A 24,678-nucleotide genomic window follows, 5' to 3' on the forward strand; every position below is an offset into this window, starting at 1 on the left:
TGAGCTTTACATGTATAAAGACAAAGTACAGTATAATGTCTGTGAACAGGTATCTCTATTGACCCAGCCTATCTACTGTGTTTATAATCCTTTAACTACCTTGTATCAAACTGAAGATTACATTAGCCTTCTTCAGTTCTCAGATAAGTGTAGTTCGGCAAAACACATTCACAATCACACATACATACAGCATCTGTGAAGGTCAAGTTGCAGGGCTACAAGTCAACAATGATGAACTCACCGGGTTCAATCACAGTCCCCAGGATCTGTGAATGTGCCAGAGATGCATAATGTCAGTGACACAGTCATTATCTAGTCGTCTTGTCACCTAGAAAGCTAGGAGGAACACATTGGCAGACCTGTATTACAAGACTCTCATGATATCACCACTGACATTCAGAAGTTTAGATGAGATGACATAGAGATGACATAGAGATGACATAGAGATGACATAGAGATGACGAGAGATGTAAAAAAAAAAAAAAAGAAGTGTTGCACCAACCACCTACCCTGACCTTAACCCTGACCTTAACCCTGACCTTAACCCTGACCTTAACCCTGACCGTAACTCCACCCTTACCTTAACCCTGACCGTAACTCCACCCTGACCTTAACCCTGATCGTAACTCCACCCTGACCGTAACTCCACCCTGACCGTAACCCCAACCTAACCCTGACCTTAACCCTGACCTTAACCCTGACCTTAACCCTGACCGTAACTCCACCCTGACCTTAACCCTGATCGTAACTCCACCCTGACCGTAACTCCACCCTGACCGTAACCCCAACCTAACCCTGACCTTAACCCTGACCTTAACCCTGACCGTAACCCCAACCTAACCCTGACCTTAACCCTAGATGAAGAAAAACAAAACCATGTGATCAATAGTGAAAAAGTCACTGGCTATCACATGATCATCCAGGCTGACCTCTGTGTCAAAGGGAGTGGACACTGAATGTTTACAGTAGATTGGGCTGAGGGGTGTAGAGAGGAGGGGGAGAGGGAGGACATTTGTGAAAGTACAGAGATTGAGCATTGACTGAGGAAAAGACAGACAGACAGACAGAGGTCAAAAGGTAGAGAAGGGAATGACAGAAACCCAGTCGGAAGGAGATACTAAAGAACAAAGTTATCCCCTGATTTAAACTAATTCAAGACCGTATCAACCTGAAAGTCAAAGGACTACAGAGGATTCCTGAACTGACAGACCGACAAACAAAGGAGTGGACAGACAGACAGACAGAGGTGATAGGCTAGTACAGTTGGAGTCTGAAAAAGCTTTGGGTCAAGATGGGAGGTAAGTCTGTAGAGCTGCTAGCATACAGGGGGTTAACCTTTAAACTTCTCCATTAATGTAATAGAAGATTGAAGTGTTACCTGGCTGATTAAAGGTTAAATAGGTTCACCCACACTAGCCACTTTCTGATGCTATAGTGACCACATTGGAGTTGACGTCTTTCAGACATTCGACCTCGACTCAAGATCAGGTGGAACAGAATCTTCTACAGTGGTTGTACATCTATTCTCTTTTTAGTCGCTGCCTGATGAAAACCTTGTAACTTAGTCGATTTGTTATTGTTTTTACCTTTATTGAAAGTGGTAACACCCCTCAGTGTACTCTGAACATTTCAGGACCAAGAAAATGTATATAATATTTTTATTTAAGTTAGCTTCTGTAGATTCACAATTGCATGTTCGTTAATGGGAAAAATATGGTATTTTTTTAAATTTCCTGAAAAGTTTATATTTTGGAGATCCGACAGCGACGTTTTATTCCAAGGTCATATGACTCATAGAAGTCACTGATGCAAAACCAATTTTCTACAGTCCTCAGCAGAATTTTTCTAGTCTGCTTATCATCATTCAGGAAGCATCAAGCGTAATATCGTAAGAATTTTATTGTATGAATTTTGGTTGTGTTATAATAGTTATTGTTGGTTGTTTGGTGGTTAAATGTTGAGGGCTGTATACCAGAATTAGGCAGTTAGATTTGCATTGCCAGGAGTTGACCCAGAGCACAGTGGTGGTTGGTCAGGATAACCTGAGGTTCATTGACTGTCCAGGAACATGTGCGTACGCACGCACACACACACACACACACACACACACACACACCCTTATCTTCCTCACACATAGAACACTTTTTCAGCTATTGTCAGTATGTCATGTCCACACACCCAACCATATCTCTCCTCTATGGAAAGCATGCACTGATCTGTACATTGCAACATAGTGTTGGGACCTAATCTCAGCCTTACAGTCAGCCAGAACAGATGTTTGTTTTGGTCAGTAACCAGTTTCAGTCCGTTTCTGTTTGTGAGTGTGTGAATTAGTGATGGGGCTAAAAATCGAAATATTAGTGGTGGAAGATATTATATCGATATTTGACTCCAAGTATTGTTTAGTAAAACATTTTTGCTTATCTAGCATTAGTTGACAGTACCAGCGTCAAAACTCAGGTATTTTTCAACCTATCGCTTGTTCTCCATTTTCTTTTTAAATAGAGAGCCAACATGTTTTCAGCATGACTGATCAAAATTCATTTTCTGATGCGCTCTCTTGTCCCTCTGCAGCAGACATAGTGAGAAATATGTTTGGAACCTCAAATCACAATAAAACTGCAGTATCTAATCGCAATACATGTAGAATCGTGAGAATCACAATACATATCGTATCGGCACCTAAGTATTGTGATAATATCATTTCGTGAGGTGTGTGTGCGATGTGTCAGAGGTAGAGCTCTGTGGAACACTTAATGTGTGCAACAGGGCATCGGAATTGGGTCACAGAAAGGAGACAGAGATGGAGAGCGTGAAAGAGGGGATGGAGAAAGAGAGCACCGTGCCTAGACATCCCACAGGACACATACTGACAAGAACATCACAGTCCTCAACAAGCTAAGAGAGGGTCTCTCTCTCTCACTCTCTCTATTTCATAGTGTTGATGTCTTCACTATTATTTTACAATGTAGAAAATAGTACAAATAAAGAAAAACCCTTGAATGAGTTGACAGTACCAGCGTCAAAACTCAGGTATTTTTCATCCTATCGCTTGTTCTCCATTTTCTTGGTTCTTTGGTTCTTTGGTTGTCCAAACTTTGAGTGGTACTGTATATTCATAACATGTTTTTAATGGATGGATTGCATTTCTATAGGCCCATAAGAGCACTCACCCAGGTCTCAAAGCACTTGACCTTGAACTCACCTCCTCCACCAATTAGGGTCTCGATTCAATCCATCGCTCTGAAGCCCTGCGCTACAGCGCAATAGAAATGTATTTCCATGTCTATTTCCACGATTTCCATGTCAGGTTGTAAATGTCATGTAGTGGCCAGTCACAGCATCTGTCCTGTATGGCAGTATGTTGCATGTCACGTGACATTAGCCCCCTCCCTCCCTCCACACACACACACACACACACACACACACACACACACACACACACACACACACACACACACACACACACACACACACACACACACACACACACACACACACACACACACCCTCTCTTGAATGTCACAGTTCAGAATGCTGCATGTTAACCTTCTCCAACCTTAGTTCTGTTAGTCTGAGGCCATCTCTCTCTCTCTCTCTCTCTCAATTTAAAAGGTTTACATTACCAAAGTAAGTGGAATAGACAAAAAACAAATACGGAAATAAACCATCAGAAATTAACAGTAAACATTACGCTCACAAAAATTTTAAAATAACAGACATTTCTCTCTCTCTCTCTCTTAGCTCGTATCAGACGTTACTCTGACGTCATGCCCCTCCCAGACTCCTTCATCCAGAAGCAGCAGCTGGACGCCAGCATGGCCGACACCTTCCTGGAACACCTGTGTCTGCTGGACATCGACCAGGAGCCAATCACAGCCCGCAACACAAGCATCATCTGCACCATCGGTGAGTTAAATAACTAATCATCTGCACCACGTGTCAAACTCATTCCACGGAGTGTTGAGTGTCTGCGAGCTTTCGCTCTACCCTTCTACTTGATGGATGAATTAAGGTCACTAATTAGTAAGGAACTCCCCTCACCTGGTTGTCTAGGTATTAATTGAAAGGAAAAAACAAAAACCTGCAGACACTCAGCCCTCCGTGGAATGAGTTTGACACCCCTTATCTATGCCATCGGTGGGTCAAATAACCAATCAGCTACACCATCGGTAAGTTAAATAACCAATCAGCTGCACCATCGGTAAGTTAAATAACCAATCAGCTACACCATCGGTAAGTTAAATAACCAATCAGCTGCACCATCGGTAAGTTAAATAACCAATCAGCTACACCATCGGTAAGTTAAATAACCAATCAGCTGCACCATCGGTAAGTTAAATAACCAATCAGCTACACCATCGGTAAGTTAAATAACCAATCAGCTACACCATCGGTAAGTTAAATAACCAATAAGCTACACCATCGGTAAGTTAAATAACCAATCAGCTACACCATCGGTAAGTTAAATAACCAATCAGCTGCACCATCGGTGAGTTAAATAACCAATCAGCTACACCATCGGTAAGTTAAATAACCAATCAGCTACACCATCGGTAAGTTAAATAACCAATCAGCTGCACCATCGGTAAGTTAAATTACCAATCCGCTGCACCATCTGTGAGTTAAATAACAACATCTGCACCATCAGTGAGTTAAATAACCAATCATCTGCACCATCAGTGAGTTAAATAACCAATCATCTGCACCATCAGTGAGTTAAATAACCAATCATCTGCACCATCAGTGAGTTAAATAACCAATCATCTGCACCATCAGTGAGTTAAATAACCACATCTGCACCATCAGTGAGTTAAATAACCAATCATCTGCACCATCAGTGAGTTAAATAACCACATCTGCACCATCAGTGAGTTAAATAACCAATCATCTGCACCATCAGTGAGTTAAATAACCACATCTGCACCATCAGTGAGTTAAATAACCAATCATCTGCACCATCAGTGAGTTAAATAACCACATCTGCACCATCAGTGAGTTAAATAACCACATCTGCACCATCAGTGAGTTAAATAACCAATCATCTGCACCATTGATGAGTTAAATAACCAATCAGCTGCACCATCGGTGAGTTAAATAACCACATCTGCACCATCAGTGAGTTAAATAACCACATCTTCACCATCAGTGAGTTAAATAACCAATCAGCTACACCATCAGTGTCACGTTCGTCGTAACGATGAGACCAAGGCGCAGCGTGATTGGAATACAATCTTCTTTATTAAACGAAGAACACTTAAACAAACTAACAAAACGAATGTGAAGCTATAAACAACTAGTGCTGACATGCAACTACACATAGACAACTACCCACACAGACAGGTGGGAAAAGGCAACCTAAGTATGGTTCTCAATCAAAGACAACGATAGACAGCTGCCTCTGATTGAGAACCACACCCGGTCAAGCACACAGAAATACAAATCATAGAAAAAGGAACATAGAATGCCCACCCAAATCACACCCTGACCAAACCAAAATAGAGACATAAAAAGCTCTCTACGGTCAGGGCGTGACAATCAGTGAGTTAAATAACCACATCTGCACCATCAGTGAGTTAAATAACCAATCAGCTGCACCCTTGGTGAGTTAAATAACCTTTTGTTTTGTGTAGCGTGTGTAGGTAGACCCGTGTGGCTCAGTTGCAATGCCAGGGTTGTGGTTTAGATTCCCACGGGGAACATGAACAAAAAAGTATGAGAATCAATGTACTCACTACTATGTGTCTGTCTGGATTATAGTGCCTGCTAAATGTAGAGACAGTATAGGTAGGCAGACTTGACCTAGGGTAGAACTGTATGGGCTAGGGGTTGGAGCTCAGTAGATCTAGGTTGGTGTGGTGTTGGCTGGCAGGCTGGGTATTGGTGATTGGCATCCCACTGACTGCACTATTGATGATGTATCAAAGTGGATTGATTGACCAATGAACTGCTGGACAACCCATGGTCTCTGTTGTCTCTTGTTCTCTCTCTCAGGGCCTGCGTCTCGCTCCATCCCCAAACTGCAGGAGATGGTGAAGGCAGGAATGAACATCGCTCGACTCAACTTCTCTCATGGCTCTCATGAGGTTTGTTTGTCTCTGTCATAACCTGTCTCGCAAGTAATCACTGATCTGACACAACTGTCAATCATATCAGTTTAGTAACAGATTTTCTCTTTTTCTCTCTCTCCCTGTCTCCCTCCTTCAGTTCCATGGTGAGACAATCAAGAACATCCGGGAGGCGGTCGAGACCATAACCACTGACCCTTTATATTACAGGCCAGTAGCCATCGCCTTGGATACCAAAGGCCCTGAAATACGCACAGGCCTGGTTCGAGGGGTAAGCCAGCATTTCATCACTACTTAACATTCTATCCAATGGGCTTACATTCCCTACATCCCGACTCGTCAGTAGTCCAGTTTAGGGTGAGGGTCAACAGACCAGGAGAGTGTGACCAGTGTTGACTGACCATGCTGGTTGTTTTGGGGGTGTCCTATCCTGGACACAGACACAGATTGTGCAACAGTATCAACAGTAGTGAGAAAGATGCTTTCTCAGCATCAGAACAGGACAAGTGTTTGGGCACCAGAGGAGGCTGGTGGGAGGAGCTATAGGACGGGCCCATTGTAATGGCTGGAATGGAATAAATGGAACAGTATCAAACACATCAAGCATATGGACATGTTTGCCTGCGCTCCATTTATTCCATTGCAGCCATTACAATGAGCCCGTCCTCCTATAGCTCCTCCCACCAGCCTCCTCTGTTGGGAACTGATCTGTTTGTTATAGCACCAGTCCTGCCACTGGAAAGTTCAATAGACTTTAGAAATGATGATAACCTAGTTTATGGTCTGCTACATTCTATGTGTTCTATGTGTGAGGAAGATAAGGCAATGTCTAGCCTGTGTGTGTGTGTGTGTGTGTGCGTGTGCGTCTGCATGCCATTTCTTACTAACACAGACTTTGCCGATAGCTACTTTATTGAGGAAAAGTTTTACCTGCTATATGACTGTGATGCGTAGTTGTCTCACCTAGCTATCTTAAGATGAATGCACTAACTGTGAGTAGCTCTGGAAAAGAGAGTCTGTAAATGACTGAAGTTAAGATGTGTGTGTTATTCTGTGTTTCTCTGTGTGTGTAGACTGCAGAGCAGGAGGTGGAGCTGGAGCGTGGGGCCAGTGTGCGTGTGGTGACAGGGGAGGGGGACAGGGACAGTACGGATGGGAACGTCATCTGGGTGGACTACCCCAGTCTGCCTCAGGTCCTGGAGAAAGGAGGAAGGATCTACATCGACGACGGACTCATCGGACTAAAAGTCCTGGAGACGGGTAACACATCATTTAACACACACACACACACACACACACACACACACACACACACACACACACACACACACACACACACACACACACACACACACACACACACACACACACACACACACACACAAACATACTGCATCTAAACACATTACTGGAGATACAGTGTTGGTTACACATGCAGTAGTTCTTCCTTTAAAAGTTTTGAGTTTGTCGCGACCATTTGTGGTAGATGGTGGCAGATTGTGGTAAATTGCGTCATTCTGGCAACAATGGCTGACACTTAAATAATGTGCCATAGAATTCTGTGGCACCCCGCAAGCTGTGGTGCAGTATGCTGCAACTTTTAAAGGAAGAACCACTGTACATGATCATACTGCACAGTCCTGGAGATAGACAAGCCATAAACAACTATAAACAAATAAACATTCTCTACTTCTATCTCATGATCTGTTCTCATGACCTCCCTTCCTTCTCTCCCTCTCTCCTCTCTCCAGGTCCAGACTGGGTGGAGGCACTGGTAGAGAGTGGCGGTGTTCTGGGCAGCCGCAAGGGGGTCAACCTGCCGGGGTGTGACCTGGTGGACATGCCCGCTGTGAGTGAGCGTGATGAGGGGGACCTGAGGTTCGGCGTGGCCCAGGGGGTGGACATGGTGTTCGCCAGCTTCATCCGCTGTGGCCAGGATGTCAGGGAGGTCCGACGGGCCCTGGGGCCCTTCGGAAAGGGCATCAAGGTGGTCAGCAAGGTGGAGAATCGCCAGGGAGTACATAAGTGAGTGAGTGTGTGTGGAGGAGAAGAGAGAGAGGAAGAGACACACACAGAGTCAACAACATGAATAGAATAACTTTCATTGAATGAGTAGCTTTACAGTCTCAGATTTACACATGAACAGAGCGTATCTTCAGCCTCGGTAGATGGATACTCTGCTGTCAATACCTGCCGTTGCCCTTGGAACCACATGACTCATTCTGGGTGGACTCACATGACTCACCCAGCATTTGTGTGGATGACCGTTCTCTAACAATAAGATTCTATAATCTACAGTAAGACAAGACAACCGTACTCCTGAATTTTTTCCCCCCTTTATTTAACTAGGCAAGTCAGTTAAGAACAAATTCTTATTTACAATGACGGCCTAGGAACAGTGGGTTAACCTTTTCAGCTCAGGGATTCGATCTTGCAACCTTTTGGGTATAAGTCCAACGCTCTAACCACTAGGCTACCTGCCACCCCAAGTTGAATGCTCTACCAGCTAGAATAGAGGAAGTATTCAGAATAGCAGATCTAAAAATGTTTGTTGTTGTTGTTGTTGACCAGATACTATGCTACAGTAAACAAATGAACAACAGGTTTTCAGCATGCTTATAGGGAAGGGCATTAAACATGCACGGCACTTACACAAATGACTGATGATTGGCTGAGAGAAATTGATACTAAAAAGATTGTGGGAGCTGTTTGGTTAGTCTTCAGTGCAGCTTTTAACATTATTGATCATAATGTTCTGCTGGAAAAACATCTGTGTTATTGTTAGGTATGTGTAACTGGCTGTAAGGGAGTCAGGCGCAGGAGAGCAGAAGTTGGGTAGCCAAAGGAGCCTTTTATTTCGGCAAACAAAACACACGGCACTAAGAACACTAAACACAATATGGGTTGACATAACCCAGCGCAAACCAGTCTAGCGTGTACATACACGAAACAACAAACAATTCCACAAACAGACATGGGGGGGAACAGAGGGTTATATACACGTCTAATACTGAGAGAATTGAAACCAGGTGTGTAGGAAAACAAGACAAGACAAAGGGAAAAATGAAAGGTGGATCTGCGATGGCTAGAAAACCGGTGACGTCGACCGCCGAACGCCGCCCGAACAAGGAGAGGAACCGACTTCGGCGGAAGTCGTGACAGTTATGGCTTTACACCCCCTGCCAACTGTGGATTAGAGTTACCTGTCTAACAGACCACAGAGGCTGTTCTTTAATGGAAGACTCTCCAACATAATCCAGGTGTCGGGCATACCTAGGGCTCTGGTGGTCATGAAATGTTGTCAGCTGGTGATTGTCAAGCAAATAACTGCCAGTCTCACTGTAATTGACCTTTAATTGATATAAACATGTTTAGCATCAATTGTACCGATAATTAACATAAACACGTTTTGCATCTCCTGGCTTCCACACATAGCCTACAAGCCACTGATGCAGACCTTTGGAACATCTACATTTTAAAAAGTTGAATAAATCTATTTAATATAGCCTACACCTTCACAATAAATCCATTATTTATTTTAGGCAGGTCTAAAGAATCATGATGTGAAGAAAATGTAGTCTATTTAAGAAGAACAGAATAGCATACTCTTGAGTTGTCCTAATGTTAGGCCCTGATCTGGCTATGCCATATGGCTGTGGGCTACACTAGTTCATTTAGCAGACAAGATTTGCTTAGAATCCCTTGGCATTATGAAGAATACAATTGAACATAGCTCAATAAAATAGAATGGATATTTCCACAAACTATTGTGGCTATTCTGTGTTGAACGGTCTACTTGGTCACAATCCCGGATCCGGGAGCACCCTCATCAGTAAAAAAGCTGACTAGCATAGCCTAGCATAGCGCCACAAGTAAATACTAGCATCTAAATATCATTAAATCACAAGTCCAAGACACCAGATGAAAGATACACATCTTGTGAATCCAGCCATAATTTCTGATTTTTAAAATGTTTTACTTGGTCACAATCCCGGATCCGGGAGCACCCTCATCAGTAAAAAAGCTGACTAGCATAGCCTAGCATAGCGCCACAAGTAAATACTAGCATCTAAATATCATTAAATCACAAGTCCAAGACACCAGATGAAAGATACACATCTTGTGAATCCAGCCATAATTTCTGATTTTTAAAATGTTTTACAGGGAAGACACAATATGTATTTCTATTAGCTAACCACGATAGCAAAAGACACAACTTTTTTTTCTCCACTATTTTTTTCCCTGCATAGGTAGCTATCACAAATTCGACCAAATAAAGATATACATAGTCACTAACCAAGAAACAACTTCATCAGATGACAGTCTGATAACATATTTATTGTATAGCATATGTTTTGTTAGAAAATGTGCATATTTCAGGTATAAATCATAGTTTTACATTGCAGCCACCATCACAACTCTCACCAAAGCAACTAGAATAACTACAGAGACCAACGTGAATTACCTAAATACTCATCATAAAACATTTATGAAAAATACACAGCGTACAGCAAATGAAAGACAAAGATCTTGTGAATCCAGCCAATATTTCAGATTTTTTAAGTGTTTTACAGCGAAAACACAATATAGCATTATATTACCTTACTACAATAGCCAACCACACAACAGAATTGATTCAAGCCAACAATAGCGATAACGAATAAACCAGCAAAAGATATTAATTTTTTCACTAACCTTCTCAAACTTCTTCAGATGACAGTCCTATAACATCATATTACACAATACATATAGAGTTTGTTCGAAAATGCATATTTAGCGGCACAAATCGTGGTTATACAATGAGAATAGTAGCCAAGCTGCCAACAAAATGTCGGGAGAAATCTTGGGAGAGGCACCTAATCTAATCAGTAACTAATCATAAACTTGACTAAAAAATACAGGTTGGACAGCAAATTAAAGATACATTAGTTCTTAATGCAACCGCTGTGTTAGATTTTTAAAATTAATGTTACTACGACATACAGCGTGCGTTAAAGCGAGACCGCACCGAAATTAATGGCGGAATAGTAGTTTCACATTTTTCAACAGAACAACGAATTAACATCATAAATAGTTCTTACTTTTTGATGAGCTTCCATCAGAATCTTGGGCAAGTTGTCCTTTGTCCAGAAGAATCGTTGCTCGGTTGTAGATTGTCGCCTTCAACTTTGGAATTAGCAGTAAACATTAGCCATGTGGCGAAGACGTGCCCAACTAACTATAACGCAGCACAAAGAAATATCCGAAAATCGCAATATACTGATATAAACTGATATAACTCGGTTTAAAATAACTACATTATGATGTCTTTAACACCTATATCGAATAAAATCAGAGCCAGATATATCTAAGGCCTATAACGGGAGCTTTCCAGAACGCCATCCTGAGGTCTGTCTTGCGTCATGGCGAATGTTGAAAAGAGTGTACCCCACGTACCCAGACCCTTTATATGGCCTCAGATCTGCCTAGCAACTCCATTCCAATTCTCACTACTTGCTGACATCTAGGGGAAGGCGTATGCAGTGCATGTCGACCAATAGAAGACATGCAAATTAATAAACTGACCCTAGAACAGACTGCCTGATTTCAGATTTCTCACTTCCTGACAGGAAGTTTGCTCCAACTTGAGTTCTGTTTTACTCACAGATATAATTCAAACGGTTTTAGAAACTAGAGAGTGTTTTCTATCCAATAGTAATAATAATATGCATATTGTACAAGCAAGAATTGAGTACGAGGCAGTTTAATTTGGGAACAAAATTTTTACAAAGTGAAAACAGCACCCCCTATTGAGAAAAGGTTTTAACAAAGAAACTGATCCTCCTATATGCTTAATTTAGAGTTATTTGTGAATATTATTTATTTATATATTATTTGGGAAATGCATAGTACTACATAGAGCCATGGCTACATGGAACTATTCCACATCAAATAACTCAAGCAAGCAGTAAAATCAGATACCTTATGGAACAACGCGGCCTGTGAAGAGACACACACACAGGCACTCACAAACGCATACGCACAGACACGCTAACACACGCACTCTACACACACATACATTGTAATGTTGTAATATTGTTTTATTGTGGTATTATACATTTTGTATTATAGATACACTACAGTATACAGTACCAGTCAAACATTTGGACACACCTACTCATTCCAAGGCTTTTCTTTATTTTTACTATTTTCTACATTGTTGAATAATAGTGAAGACATCAAAAACTATGATCAAGGCGAACTGGCAACAGACAAACAGAGAACACAGGTATAAGTACACTGGGGATAATGGAGAAGATGGGCGACACCTGGAGGGGGGTGGAGACAAGCACAAAGACAGGTGAAACAGATCAGGGTGTGACAACTATGAAATAACACATATGGAATCATGTAGTAACCAAAGAAGTGTTAAACAAATCAAAATAGATTTTAGAATCTTCAAAGTAGCCATTTTTTACTTTGATGACAGCTTTGCACACTCTTGGCATTCTCTCAACCAGCTTCAGGAGGTAGTCACCTAGAATGCATTTCAATTAATAGGTGTGCCTTGTTAATAACTTCTTATGGATCAAATCCCTTTAGCGGGATCGATTTGACAACTTCCGGTGAAATGGCAGAGCGCCAAATTCAAATTAAATTACTATAAAAATTCAACTTTCATGAAATCACACATGCAATAAACCAAATTAAAGCTACACTTGTTGTGAATCCAGCCGCAGTGTCAGATTTCAAAAATGCTTTACGGCGAAAGCAAACCGTGCTATTATCTGAGGACAGCACCCCATCAAACAAAGACAGACAATCATAATTCAACCCGCCAACCGCGACACAAAACTCAGAAATAAAGATATAATTCATGCCTTACCTTTGACGAGCTTCTTCTGTTGGCACTCCAATATGTCCCATAAACATCACAAATAGTCCTTTTGTTCGATTAATTCCGTCATTATAGATCCAAAATGTCCATTTATTTGGCGCGTTTGATCCAGAAAAACACCGGTTCCAACTCACGCTACATGACTACAAAATCTCTCATAAGTTACCTGTAATCTTTGTCCAAACATTTCAAAAAACTTTCGTAATACAACTTTAGGTACTTTTTAACATAAATAATCGATCAATTTAAGACTATATAGGGATAAACAGCATTCAATACCGGACGAAAACAAAGAAAGCATGTTCTAGGTAGCGCGCACCAAATCATTAGAGTGCACCAAATCATTAGAGTGCACCTGGAGTGACACAGGAAAATAACAGGGCTACTTCTTCATTTCTCTAAAGAAAAACCTCAACCAATTTCTAAAGACTGTTGACATCTAGTGGAAGCTATAGGAACTGCAAGGATATTTCTATTAAAACGGCCTTGCCATAGATAACCAATGGAAAACCGATTGACCTCAAAAAGAAAATTCCCTGGATGGATTGTGCTCGGGGTTTCGCCTGCCAAATCAGTTCTGTTATACTCACAGACTTTATTCAAACAGTTTTATAAACTTTAGAGTGTTTTCTATCCAAATATACCAATGATATGCATATCCAAGCTTCTGGGCCTGAGTAGCAGGCAGTTTACTTTGGGCACACTTTTCATCCGGACGTGAAAATAGCGGCCCCAAGCCATAAGAAGTTTTAAAAGTACATTTGTGGAATTTCTTTCCTTAATGCGTTTGAGCCAATCAGTTGTGTTGTGACACGGTAGGGGTGGTATACAGAAGATAGCCCTATTTGGTAAAAGACCAAGTCCATATTATGGCAAGAACAGCTCAAATAAGCAAAGAGAAACAACAGTCCATCATTACTTTAAGACATGGAGGTCAGTCAATCCAGAAAATTTCAAGAACTTTGAAAGATTCTTCAAGTGCAGTCGTAAAAACCATCAAGTGCTATGATGAAACTGGCTCTCATGAGGACCGCAACAGGAAAGAAAGACCCAGAGTTACCTCTGCTGCAGAGGATAAGTTCATTAGAGTTACCAGCCTCAGAAATTGCAGCCCAAATAAATGCTGCACAGAGTTCAAGTAATAGACACATCTCAACATCAACTGTTCAGAGGAGACTGAATGAATCAGGCCTTCATGGTCGAATTGCTGCAAAGAAAAGGACTAAAGGACACTACTAAAGGACACCACGAAGAGACTTGCTTGGACCAAGAGACACGAGCAATGGACATTAGACTGGTGGAAATGTTTGTTTCCAACCGCCATGTCTTTGTGAGACACAGAGTAGGTGAACGTTTTATCTCCGCATGTGTGGTTTCCACCGTGAAGCATGGAGGAGGATGTGTGATGGTGTGGGGGTGCTTTGCTAGTGACACTGTCAGTAATTTATTTAGAATTCGAGGCACGCTTAACCAGCATGGCTACCACAGCATTCCGCAGCGATACGCCATCCCATCTGGTTTGCGCTTAGTGGGACAATCATTTGTTTTTCAACAGGACAATGACCCAACTCACCTCCAGGCTGTGTAAGGGCTATTTGACAATGAAGGAGATTGATGGAGCCCTGCATCAGATGACCTGGCCTCCACAATCACCCAACCTCACCCAATGCATTCCAGGTGACTACCTCCTGAAGCTGGTTGAGAGAATGCCATGAGTGTGCAAAGCTGTCATCAAGGCAAAGGGTGGCTACTTTGTAAAATCTAAAATCTATTTTGATTTGTTTTACACTTTTTGGTTACTACATGATTCCATATGTGTTATTTCATAGTTTTGATGTCTTCACTATTATTCTACAATGTAGAAAATAGTAAAAATAAAGAAAAACCCTTGAATGAGTAGGTGTGTTCAAACTTTTGACTGGTAGTGTATATACAAAAGTATGTGGACACCCCTTCAAATGAGTGGATTCAACTATTTCAGTCACACCTGTTGCTGACTGATGTATAAAATTGAGCACACAGCCATGCAATCTCCATAGACAAACATTGGCAGTAGGATTGCCATACTGAAGAGCTCAGTGAATTTCAATGTGGCACCGTCATAGGATACCACCTTTCCAATAAGGCAGTTTGTAAAATTTCTGCCCCACTAGAGCTGCCCCGGTCAACTGTAAGTGCTGTTATTGTGAAGTGGAAGCGTCTAGGAGCAACAACGGTTTAACCGTGAAGTGGTAGGCCACACAAGCTCACAGAACGGGACCGCCGAGTGCTGAAGTGCGTAGCGCGTAAACATCGTCTGTCCTCAGTTACAACGCTCACTACCAAGTTCCAAACTGCCTCTGGATGCAACGTCAGCACAAGAACTGTTCGTCGGGACCTTAATGAAATGGGTTTCTATGGCCAAGCAGCAGCACACAAGCCTAAGATCACCATGCGCCATGCCAAGCGTCAGCTGGAGTGGTGTAAAGCTCGCTGCCATTGGACTCTGGAGAAGTGGAAACGCGTTCTCTGGAGTGATGAATCACGCTTCATTATCTGGCAGTCTGACGGATGAATCTGGGTTTGGCGGCTGCCAGGAGAACGCTACTTGCCAGAATGCATAGTGCCAACTGTAAAGTTTGGTGGAGGAGGAATAATGGTCTGGAGCTGTTTTTCATGGTTCGGGCTAGGCCCCTTAGTTCCAGTGAAGGGAAATCGTAATGCTACAGCATACTATGACATTCTAGACGATTCTGTGCTTCCAACTTTGTGGCAACATTTTGGGGAAGGCCCTTCCCTGTTTCAGCATGACAATGCCCCTGTGCACAAAGCGAGGTCCATACAGAAATGGTTTGTCAAGATCGATGTGGAAGAACTTGACTGGCCTGCACAGAGCCCTGACCTCAACCCCATTGAACACCTTTGGGATGAATTGGAACGGCGATTGCGAGCCAGACCTAATCGCCCAACATCAGTGCCCGACCTCACTAATGCTTTTGTGGCTAAATGGAAACAAGTCCCCGCAGCAATGTTACAACATCTAGTGGAAAGCCTTCCCAGAAGAGTGGAGACAGTTATGGCATCAAAGGCGGGACCAACTCCATATTAATGGCCATGATTTTGGAATGAGATGTTTGTCAAGCAGGTGTCCACATACTTTTGGTAAGGTAGTGTATGTAGTGGTAGAGTAGTGGTGTAATAATGTGTTGTAGGGTGTACTGTTTTATTTTAAATGGTGAAGTAATTGCCTTCATCTTGTTTGGACCCCAGGTAGAGTAGCTGCTGCCTTGGCAGGAACTACTGGAGATCCTTAATAAATACATATAAAACCACTCTGCAGTATCGTAACCACGGAATTAAATAGAACATTATATTGTATCTCTGCTATCATAACAGACACATTCCCACTGACAGTGAAGTGATGGATAACCACATCACTGATAACCACGTCTGGATGTTACAGATCTATAATCACACTGACAGCTGACAGCAGAGTGATGGATGAGGATGTGTCAGAACTAAAGGATCTGGATATTATATATCTATGATACATCACCCATATGGCTGTTTGTATATGAATATGTCGTCATAGGTCATGTCTACTTCTCTCCTTCCTCCTCCTACCCTCCCCTCTCTCTTTCTCCTCCCCCCTCTCTCTTTCTCCTCCCCCCTCTCTCTCCCTCCCTCCCTCTCCCTCTCTCTCTTTCCCTCCCTCTCTCTCTCAGTTTCTTGGAGATCCTGGCGGAGAGTGATGGGGTGATGGTTGCCAGGGGCGACCTGGGCATAGAGATCCCTGCAGAGAAAGTCTTCATCGCTCAGAAGATGATGATCGGACGCTGCAACTCCGCTGGCAAGCCTGTTATCTGTGCCACACAGGTCAGAGGACACACACACACACACATACTCACACACTCCTGGAGCCATGTTGAGTGTGTTGTATGGTACAGCTCTTGACTCAGTGACAGCATAATAGCAGGTTTTTCTATAAAAGGCCAAAATACACACACACACACACACACACACACACACACACACACACACACACACACACACACACACACACACACACACACACACACACACACACACACACACACACACACACACACACACACACACACACACACACACTTCAGGGCATGAAGAGCGGGACAGGGCCAAACAACATACACACGCAGTTGGGATGTGTTACATAGGATATTAGCAACAGGACACAAAATATAATGATGATACCATAGATACTGTCTCTCACAGACACACACACATAGACACGGACACAAACACTCCTCGGTCTCATGTTCTCTCTGTCTCCTTCATATTGACTCATATGGCTAGACTCTGTGTGGAGTCTCACGAATATCAATAACCATCCCTCCCCATCACTCTACCCATTCTATTCTCAGTGTCTTCTCTCATGTTGCCCAACCACATCCCTTGTGTGCTGATGTGTGTGACGTCGGTAACGTGTGTGTGTGTGTGTGTGTGTGTGTGTGTGTGTGTGTGTGGTAGATGTTGGAGAGCATGGTAGCCCACCCCAGGCCTACGCGTGCGGAGGGCAGTGACGTAGCTAACGCAGTGTTGGATGGAGCCGACTGTGTGATGCTCTCTGGGGAGACGGCTAAAGGACTGTTCCCTGTCGAGTCTGTGGCCATGATGCACTCGGTCAGTGTGTGGAGAGTAGAAAGTCCATTCTATTAAATAATCATTTGGTGGGTGCTTATATTTGTCCTATTTCACACGTGTACAAGTGTGTATTATAGATGTGTAAATTGGAAATGTGTTTTTCGAAATATCCCAACTCCCACTGAGACACCCTCAGAGAGTGGGGTCACGGCCAGCCATTATCAGCGGCGACCCTGGAGCAATTAGGGTGGTTACGTGCCCGGCTCAAGGGCACATAGACATATTTTTCACTGTGTCGGCTTGGGTATTCAAACTAGCGACCTTCTGGTTACTGGCCCAACGCTCTAACCGCTAGGCTACCTGCTGCCTATCAAATATGGAGAGTTGGGCTGTAGGACACTTCCAAGGAATCAAAATGTCTGACAAATTTAGATTTTGCGGGATCATCGGGATGCGGGATGATCCCTTTAGCGGGATAATTTTCATCAACAACCGCTGCATTGCAGAGTGCCAAATTCTAAAAAAATTGCTAAAAATATTTATATTCATGAAATCACAAGTGCAATACAGCAAAACACAGCTTAGCTTGTTGTTAATCCACCTGTCGTGTCAGATTTTGAAAATATGCTTTACAGCGAAAGCAATCCAAGCGTTTATTGATCACTAGACAAAACATTAAGAACACCTAGCAGCAATGTAGATTGGTCACGAAAGCCAGAAAAGCAATAAAGTTAATCGCTTACCTTTGATGATTTTTGGATGTTTGCACTCACGAGACTCCCAGTTACACAATAAATGTTCCTTTTGTTCGATAAAGATTATTTTCATATAAAAAAAACTCCATTTGTTTGGCGCGTTATGTTCAGTATTCCACAGCCTTAGGCTGGTCATCAAGGCTTGGCGACAATTTCAAATAGTATCCGTAAAGTTCGTAGAAACATGTCAAACGTTTTTAATAATCAATCCTCAGGTTGTTTTTAACATCAATAATCGATAATATTTCAACCGGACTGTAAACTATTCAATACTGGAGAGAAAGAAAATGTCGAGCAACCAGTGTCGCGCGCATAAACTAATGTAAGGACATCCGTCTATCCACTGACGCGTTTTGATAAATCTCGCTCATTTTTCAGAATAAAAGCTTGAAACTATGTCTAAAGACTGTTCACACCCTGAGGGAGCCATTGGAAAAGTCTGGTTGATATCCCTTTAAATGGACGAAAGGCAGGCAATGGAACAGTGATTTTTCAAAATAAGAGTCACTTCCGGGTTGGATTTCCTCAGGTTTTCGCCTGCTAAATCAGTTCTGTTATACTCACAGACAATGTTTTGACAGTTTTGGAAACTTTAGAGTGTTTTCTATCCTATTATGTCAATTATATGCATATTCTAGCATCTGGACCTGAGAAATAGGCAGCTTACATTGGGAATGTTATTTTTCCAAACATAAAAATTCTGCCCCCTAGCTTCAAGAGGTTCCATTCCATTCCCCCTTAATCTCTGTCACACCACACCACACACACCTACAGATCTGCAGGGAGGCGGAGGCAGCCATCTTCCAACAGCAGTTGTTTGAGGAGCTTCGCCGTCTGACCCCTCTGTCCAATGACCCTACTGAGGTCACTGCTATAGGAGCTGTAGAATCCTCCTTCAAATGCTGTGCTGGAGCTGTCATAGTACTCACTACTACTGGCAGGTATGTTGTTATACAGACACACATACACACACATACACACATACTGTACATGCAAGCACACACATGCTCACTGACTCCAACCCTCTCCCTTTCTGTTCGTTCTATCCCTCTCTCTCTCCCAGGTCAGCCCAGCTCCTGTCCCGGTATCGCCCACGCTGTCCCATCGTCGCGGTAACAAGAAGTCCTCAGGTGAGATAGAATACTCGCCCACTCTACGAGTCACAACCCCTAAGGTTAGGTTTAGGATTCTTGTTTGATATGTGGTTGCAGCCTGTAGAGTGGGGCTGTTACCTGCCTCCCTCAGGGTAAAGGTAAAGGCTGTTAGTTTGGGTGGACTGATGCAGTGTGTGTGTTCTGTCTCCAGGTGGCACGTCAGGCCCAGCTGCTGAGGGGTGTGTTCCCAGTGCTGTTCCACCCCCTCCCTGCCCCCGTCTGGGCCGACGATGTAGACAACAGAGTCAACTTCGGCATGAACATAGGTGTGTGTGTGTTGAAGGGGTGTGAGAGAGAAAAGGAGTGGGAAAGAGAGAACGTAGGTTTAGTGTCATATGGATGTTATTCACGTCTCTTTTCACTATCTCACTGTGTCTGCCTCCCTCTTCCACCCTCCCTCACTGTCTGCCTCCCTCTTCTACCCTCCCTCACTGTCTGCCTCCCTCTTCCACCCTCCCTCACTGTCTGCCTCCCTCTTCCACCCTCCCTCACTGTCTGCCTCCCTCTTCCACCCTCCCTCACTGTCTGCCTCCCTCTTCTACCCTCCCTCACTGTCTGCCTCCCTCTTCCACCCTCCCTCACTGTCTGCCTCCCTCTTCCACCCTCCCTTACTGTCTGCCTCCCTCTTCTACCCTCCCTCACTGTCTGCCTCCCTCTTCCACCCTCCCTCACTGTCTGCCTCCCTCTTCTACCCTCCCTCACTGTCTGCCTCCCTCTTCCACCCTCCCTCACTGTCTGCCTCCCTCTTCCACCCTCCCTTACTGTCTGCCTCCCTCTTCTACCCTCCCTCACTGTCTGCCTCCCTCTTCTACCCTCCCTCACTGTCTGCCTCCCTCTTCCACCCTCCCTCACTGTCTGCCTCCCTCTTCCACCCTCCCTTACTGTCTGCCTCCCTCTTCTACCCTCCCTCACTGTCTGCCTCCCTCTTCTACCCTCCCTCACTATGTCTGCCTCCCTCTTCCACCCTCCCTCACTGTCTGCCTCCCTCTTCTACCCTCCCTCACTGTCTGCCTCCCTCTTCTACCCTCCCTCACTGTCTGCCTCCCTCTTCTACCCTCCCTCACTATGTCTGCCTCCCTCTTCTACCCTCCCTCACTGTCTGCCTCCCTCTTCTACCCTCCCTTACTGTGTCTGCCTCCCTCTTCCACCCTCCCTTACTGTCTGCCTCCCTCTTCTACCCTCCCTCACTGTCTGCCTCCCTCTTCTACCCTCCCTTACTATGTCTGCCTCCCTCTTCCATCCTCCCTTACTGTCTGCCTCCCTCTTCTACCCTCCCTTACTGTGTCTGCCTCCCTCTTCCACCCTCCCTTACTGTCTGCCTCCCTCTTCTACCCTCCCTTACTGTGTCTGCCTCCCTCTTCTACCCTCCCTCACTGTCTGCCTCCCTCTTCTACCCTCCCTTACTGTCTGCCTCCCTCTTCTACCCTCCCTTACTGTCTGCCTCCCTCTTCTACCCTCCCTCACTGTCTGCCTCCCTCTTCCACCCTCCCTCACTGTGTCTGCCTCCCTCTTCTACCCTCCCTTACTGTGTCTGCCTCCCTCTTCTACCCTCCCTCACTGTCTGCCTCCCTCTTCTACCCTCCCTTACTGTCTGCCTCTCTCTTCTACCCTCCCTCACTGTCTGCCTCCCTCTTCTACCCTCCCTCACTGTGTCTGCCTCCCTCTTCCACCCTCCCTTACAGTGTCTGCCTCCCTCTTCACACCTTTCCCTTACTGTCTGCCTCCCTCTTCTACCCTCCCTCACTGTCTGCCTCCCTCTTCTACCCTCCCTTACTGTCTGCCTCCCTCTTCTACCCTCCCTCACTGTCTCCCTCCCTCTTCTACCCTCCCTTACTGTGTCTGCCTCCCTCTTCTACCCTCCCTTACTGTCTGCCTCCCTCTTCCACCCTCCCTCACTGTCTGCCTCCCTCTTCTACCCTCCCTTACTGTGTCTGCCTCCCTCTTCTACCCTCCCTTACTGTCTGCCTCCCTCTTCTACCCTCCCTTACTATGTCTGCCTCCCCCTTCCACCCTCCCTCACTATGTCTGCCTCCCTCTTCTACCCTCCCTTACTATGTCTGCCTCCCTCTTCTACCCTTCCTTACTGTCTGCCTCCCCCTTCCACCCTCCCTCACTATGTCTGCCTCCCTCTTCTACCCTCCCTCACTGTCTGCCTCCCTCTTCTACCCTCCCTCACTGTCTGCCTCCCTCTTCTATCCTCCCTCACTATGTCTGCCTCCCTCTTCTATCCTCCCTCACTATGTCTGCCTCCCCTACTGTGTCTGCCTCCCTCTTCCACCCTCCCTCACTATGTCTGCCTCCCCCTTCCATCCTCCCTTACTGTCTGCCTCCCTCTTCTAATCTCCCTCACTATGTCTGCCTCCCTCTTCTACCCTCCCTCACTATGTCTGCCTCCCTCTTCTACCCTCCCTCACTATGTCTGCCTCCCCCACTATGTCTGCCTCCCTCTTCCACCCTCCCTTACTGTGTCTGCCTCCCTCTTCCACCCTCCCTCACTGTGTCTGCCTCCCCCTTCCACCCTCCCTCACTGTGTCTGCCTCCCCCACTATGTCTGCCTCCCTCTTCTACCCTCCCTCACTATGTCTGCCTCCCCTACTGTGTCTGCCTCCCTCTTCCACCCTCCCTCACTATGTCTGCCTCCCCTACTGTGTCTGCCTCCCTCTTCTACCCTCCCTCACTATGTCTGCCTCCCCTACTGTGTCTGCCTCCCTCTTCCACCCTCCCTCACTATGTCTGCCTCCCCCTTCCATCCTCCCTTACTGTCTGCCTCCCTCTTCTATCCTCCCTCACTATGTCTGCCTCCCCCACTGTGTCTGCCTCCCTCTTCCACCCTCCCTCACTATGTCTGCCTCCCCCACTATGTCTGCCTCCCTATTCTACCCTCCCTCACTCTGTCTGCCTCCCCCTTCCACCCTCCCTCACTATGTCTGCCTCCCTCTTCCACCCTCCCTCACTGTGTCTGCCTCTCCCTTCCACCCTCCCTCACTGTGTCTGCCTCCCTCTTCCACCCTCCCTCACTCTGTCTGCCTCCCCCTTCCACCCTCCCTCACTGTGTCTGCCTCCCTCTTCCACCCTCCCTCACTGTGTCTGCCTCCCTCTTCCACCCTCCCTCACTGTGTCTGCCTCCCCCTTCCACCCTCCCTCACTGTGTCTGCCTCCCTCTTCCACCCTCCCTCACTCTGTCTGCCCTCCCTCTTCCACCCTCCCTCACTGTGTCTGCCTCCCTCTTCTACCCTCCCTCACTGTGTCTGCCTCCCTCTTCTACCCTCCCTCACTGTGTCTGCCTCCCCCTTCCATCCTCCCTCACTATGTCTGCCTCCCTCTTCCACCCTCCCTCACTGTGTCTGCCTCCCCCTTCCACCCTCCCTCACTCTGTCTGCCTCCCTCTTCCACCCTCCCTCACTGTGTCTGCCTCCCTCTTCCACCCACCCTCACTGTGTCTGCCTCCCTCTTCCACCCACCCTCACTGTGTCTGCCTCCCTCTTCCACCCTCCCTCACTGTGTCTGCCTCCCTCTTCCACCCTCCCTCACTGTGTCTGCCTCCCTCTTCCACCCTCCCTCACTGTGTCTGCCTCCCTCTTCCACCCACCCTCACTGTGTCTGCCTCCCTCTTCCACCCTCCCTCACTGTGTCTGCCTCCCCCTTCCACCCTCCCTCACTGTGTCTGCCTCCCTCTTCCACCCACCCTCACTGTGTCTGCCTCCCTCTTCCACCCACCCTCACTGTGTCTGCCTCCCTCTTCCACCCACCCTCCCTGTGTCTGCCTCCCCCTTCCACCCACCCTCCCTGTGTCTGCCTCCCCCTTCCACCCTCCCTCACTCTGTCTGCCTCCCTCTTCCACCCACCCTCACTGTGTCTGCCTCCCTCTTCCACCCACCCTCACTGTGTCTGCCTCCCTCTTCCACCCACCCTCACTGTGTCTGCCTCCCTCTTCCACCCACCCTCCCTGTGTCTGCCTCCCCCTTCCACCCACCCTCCCTGTGTCTGCCTCCCTCTTCCACCCACCCTCACTGTGTCTGCCTCCCTCTTCCACCCACCCTCACTGTGTCTGCCTCCCTCTTCCACCCACCCTCACTGTGTCTGCCTCCCTCTTCCACCCACCCTCGCTGTGTGTAGGAAAGGCCAGGGGCTTCTTCAAGACAGGTGACATGGTGATCGTGGTGACCGGCTGGATCCCTGGTTCTGGTCACACTAACATCATGAGGGCAGTCCACGTGCCCTAAACACTCTGTTCCTATTGGACACTACCACTGACTGACAGACAGGCCCACCAATCCTAAGTGGCACATAGCCTAACAGACACACTAACTGGAACGCTAACTACATAGATAGCATAGAACTAGAATGAATACATTTCCCTTATGTGGAGATGAAGTACATAAACAAAACAACAGTTTAGAGATTACGATGAAAAGTCTATATTTTTCCATGTTCATTGAAAGTGATTTTAATGTAGTCAATGTTTTTGTGTGTTTATTCATTTCTGTCTTGGAAGCACTGCCTCTCCAAATAAAGCTTGGAGCATAACCTCATCATAACATGGTGTGACATCTGCCTCTCTCTCTCTCTCTGTCATTATGGAGGTCAGGCAGTGAATTATCTGGCAATTAACATGCAGTCCAACGAGCTACTATCTGCTAGTCCTCATTGCTAGGTTAGTTATATCCGGTTATGACGATGACACGCATAACCAATCAATTACGGCGATATCTATGAGACATCACTACATCTCCCCTTTTCTGAGAGAAATCCAAACTATACATCCTCTTTACCTAATACAAATATTCACCCTGTGGACCTTTTCAATACAAACTATTTGTATTTCAATAACATATATTTTTAGTAACATAGAAACATACGTTTCCTTTTTCTTTAACATCAACAATACACATAACTGTGTCAACTAGGACATGGGGGTGGACAGCCATTTGTCCACAGCAACATCAGGATCATTCTGCCCTGAAACAGTTGCTGTTCCTATACCTCTTTCTTTTTTCTTTTTTCTCAGGTGTCTCTGAACCTCAGCGGTAGTTTACCTCTCCACCTCTGGAGGTCATTCTCACCAGTTGTGGTGAGGCTGGCTGAGGTGATGGACTGAGTGAGAGGATGGGAGTTGGATGGCTCACTGGTAGACTGGGTGACTCTTTTGTTGTTCTCTCTGGAGTAGGTGACTCTTTTGTTGTTCTCTCTGGAGTAGGTGACTCTTTTGTTGTTCTCTCTGG

The 24,678-nt window shown here is 45.4% G+C and overlaps 1 protein-coding gene across 1 annotated transcript; it reads left to right on the forward strand.

Annotated features, from left to right (window-relative positions):
* The first annotated feature begins 1,005 nt into the window (after positions 1 to 1,005).
* Positions 1,006 to 23,996, forward strand: pklr (pyruvate kinase L/R). Its single transcript, XM_038994940.1, has 12 exons — positions 1,006 to 1,298; positions 3,745 to 3,909; positions 5,995 to 6,086; positions 6,208 to 6,339; positions 7,142 to 7,328; positions 7,820 to 8,093; positions 16,650 to 16,800; positions 17,434 to 17,586; positions 19,077 to 19,243; positions 19,366 to 19,432; positions 19,608 to 19,722; positions 23,573 to 23,996. Exons 1-12 carry the CDS (start codon positions 1,292 to 1,294, stop codon positions 23,677 to 23,679), a joined length of 1,617 nt encoding a protein of 538 aa, XP_038850868.1. The 5' UTR covers positions 1,006 to 1,291; the 3' UTR covers positions 23,680 to 23,996.
* Positions 23,997 to 24,678: the final 682 nt, after the last annotated feature.

The sequence above is a fragment of the Salvelinus namaycush genome, chromosome 5 (genome assembly GCF_016432855.1).
Source record: "Salvelinus namaycush isolate Seneca chromosome 5, SaNama_1.0, whole genome shotgun sequence".
Lineage (NCBI taxonomy): Eukaryota > Metazoa > Chordata > Actinopteri > Salmoniformes > Salmonidae > Salvelinus > Salvelinus namaycush.

Excerpts from the sequence above, each read along its gene's own strand:
- pklr (XM_038994940.1), top strand. Across the intron at positions 6,087-6,207 it reads TCTCTCATGGCTCTCATGAG|TTCCATGGTGAGACAATCAA; the intron begins GTTTGTTTGTCT and ends TCCCTCCTTCAG. Across the intron at positions 19,723-23,572 it reads CAACTTCGGCATGAACATAG|GAAAGGCCAGGGGCTTCTTC; the intron begins GTGTGTGTGTGT and ends CGCTGTGTGTAG.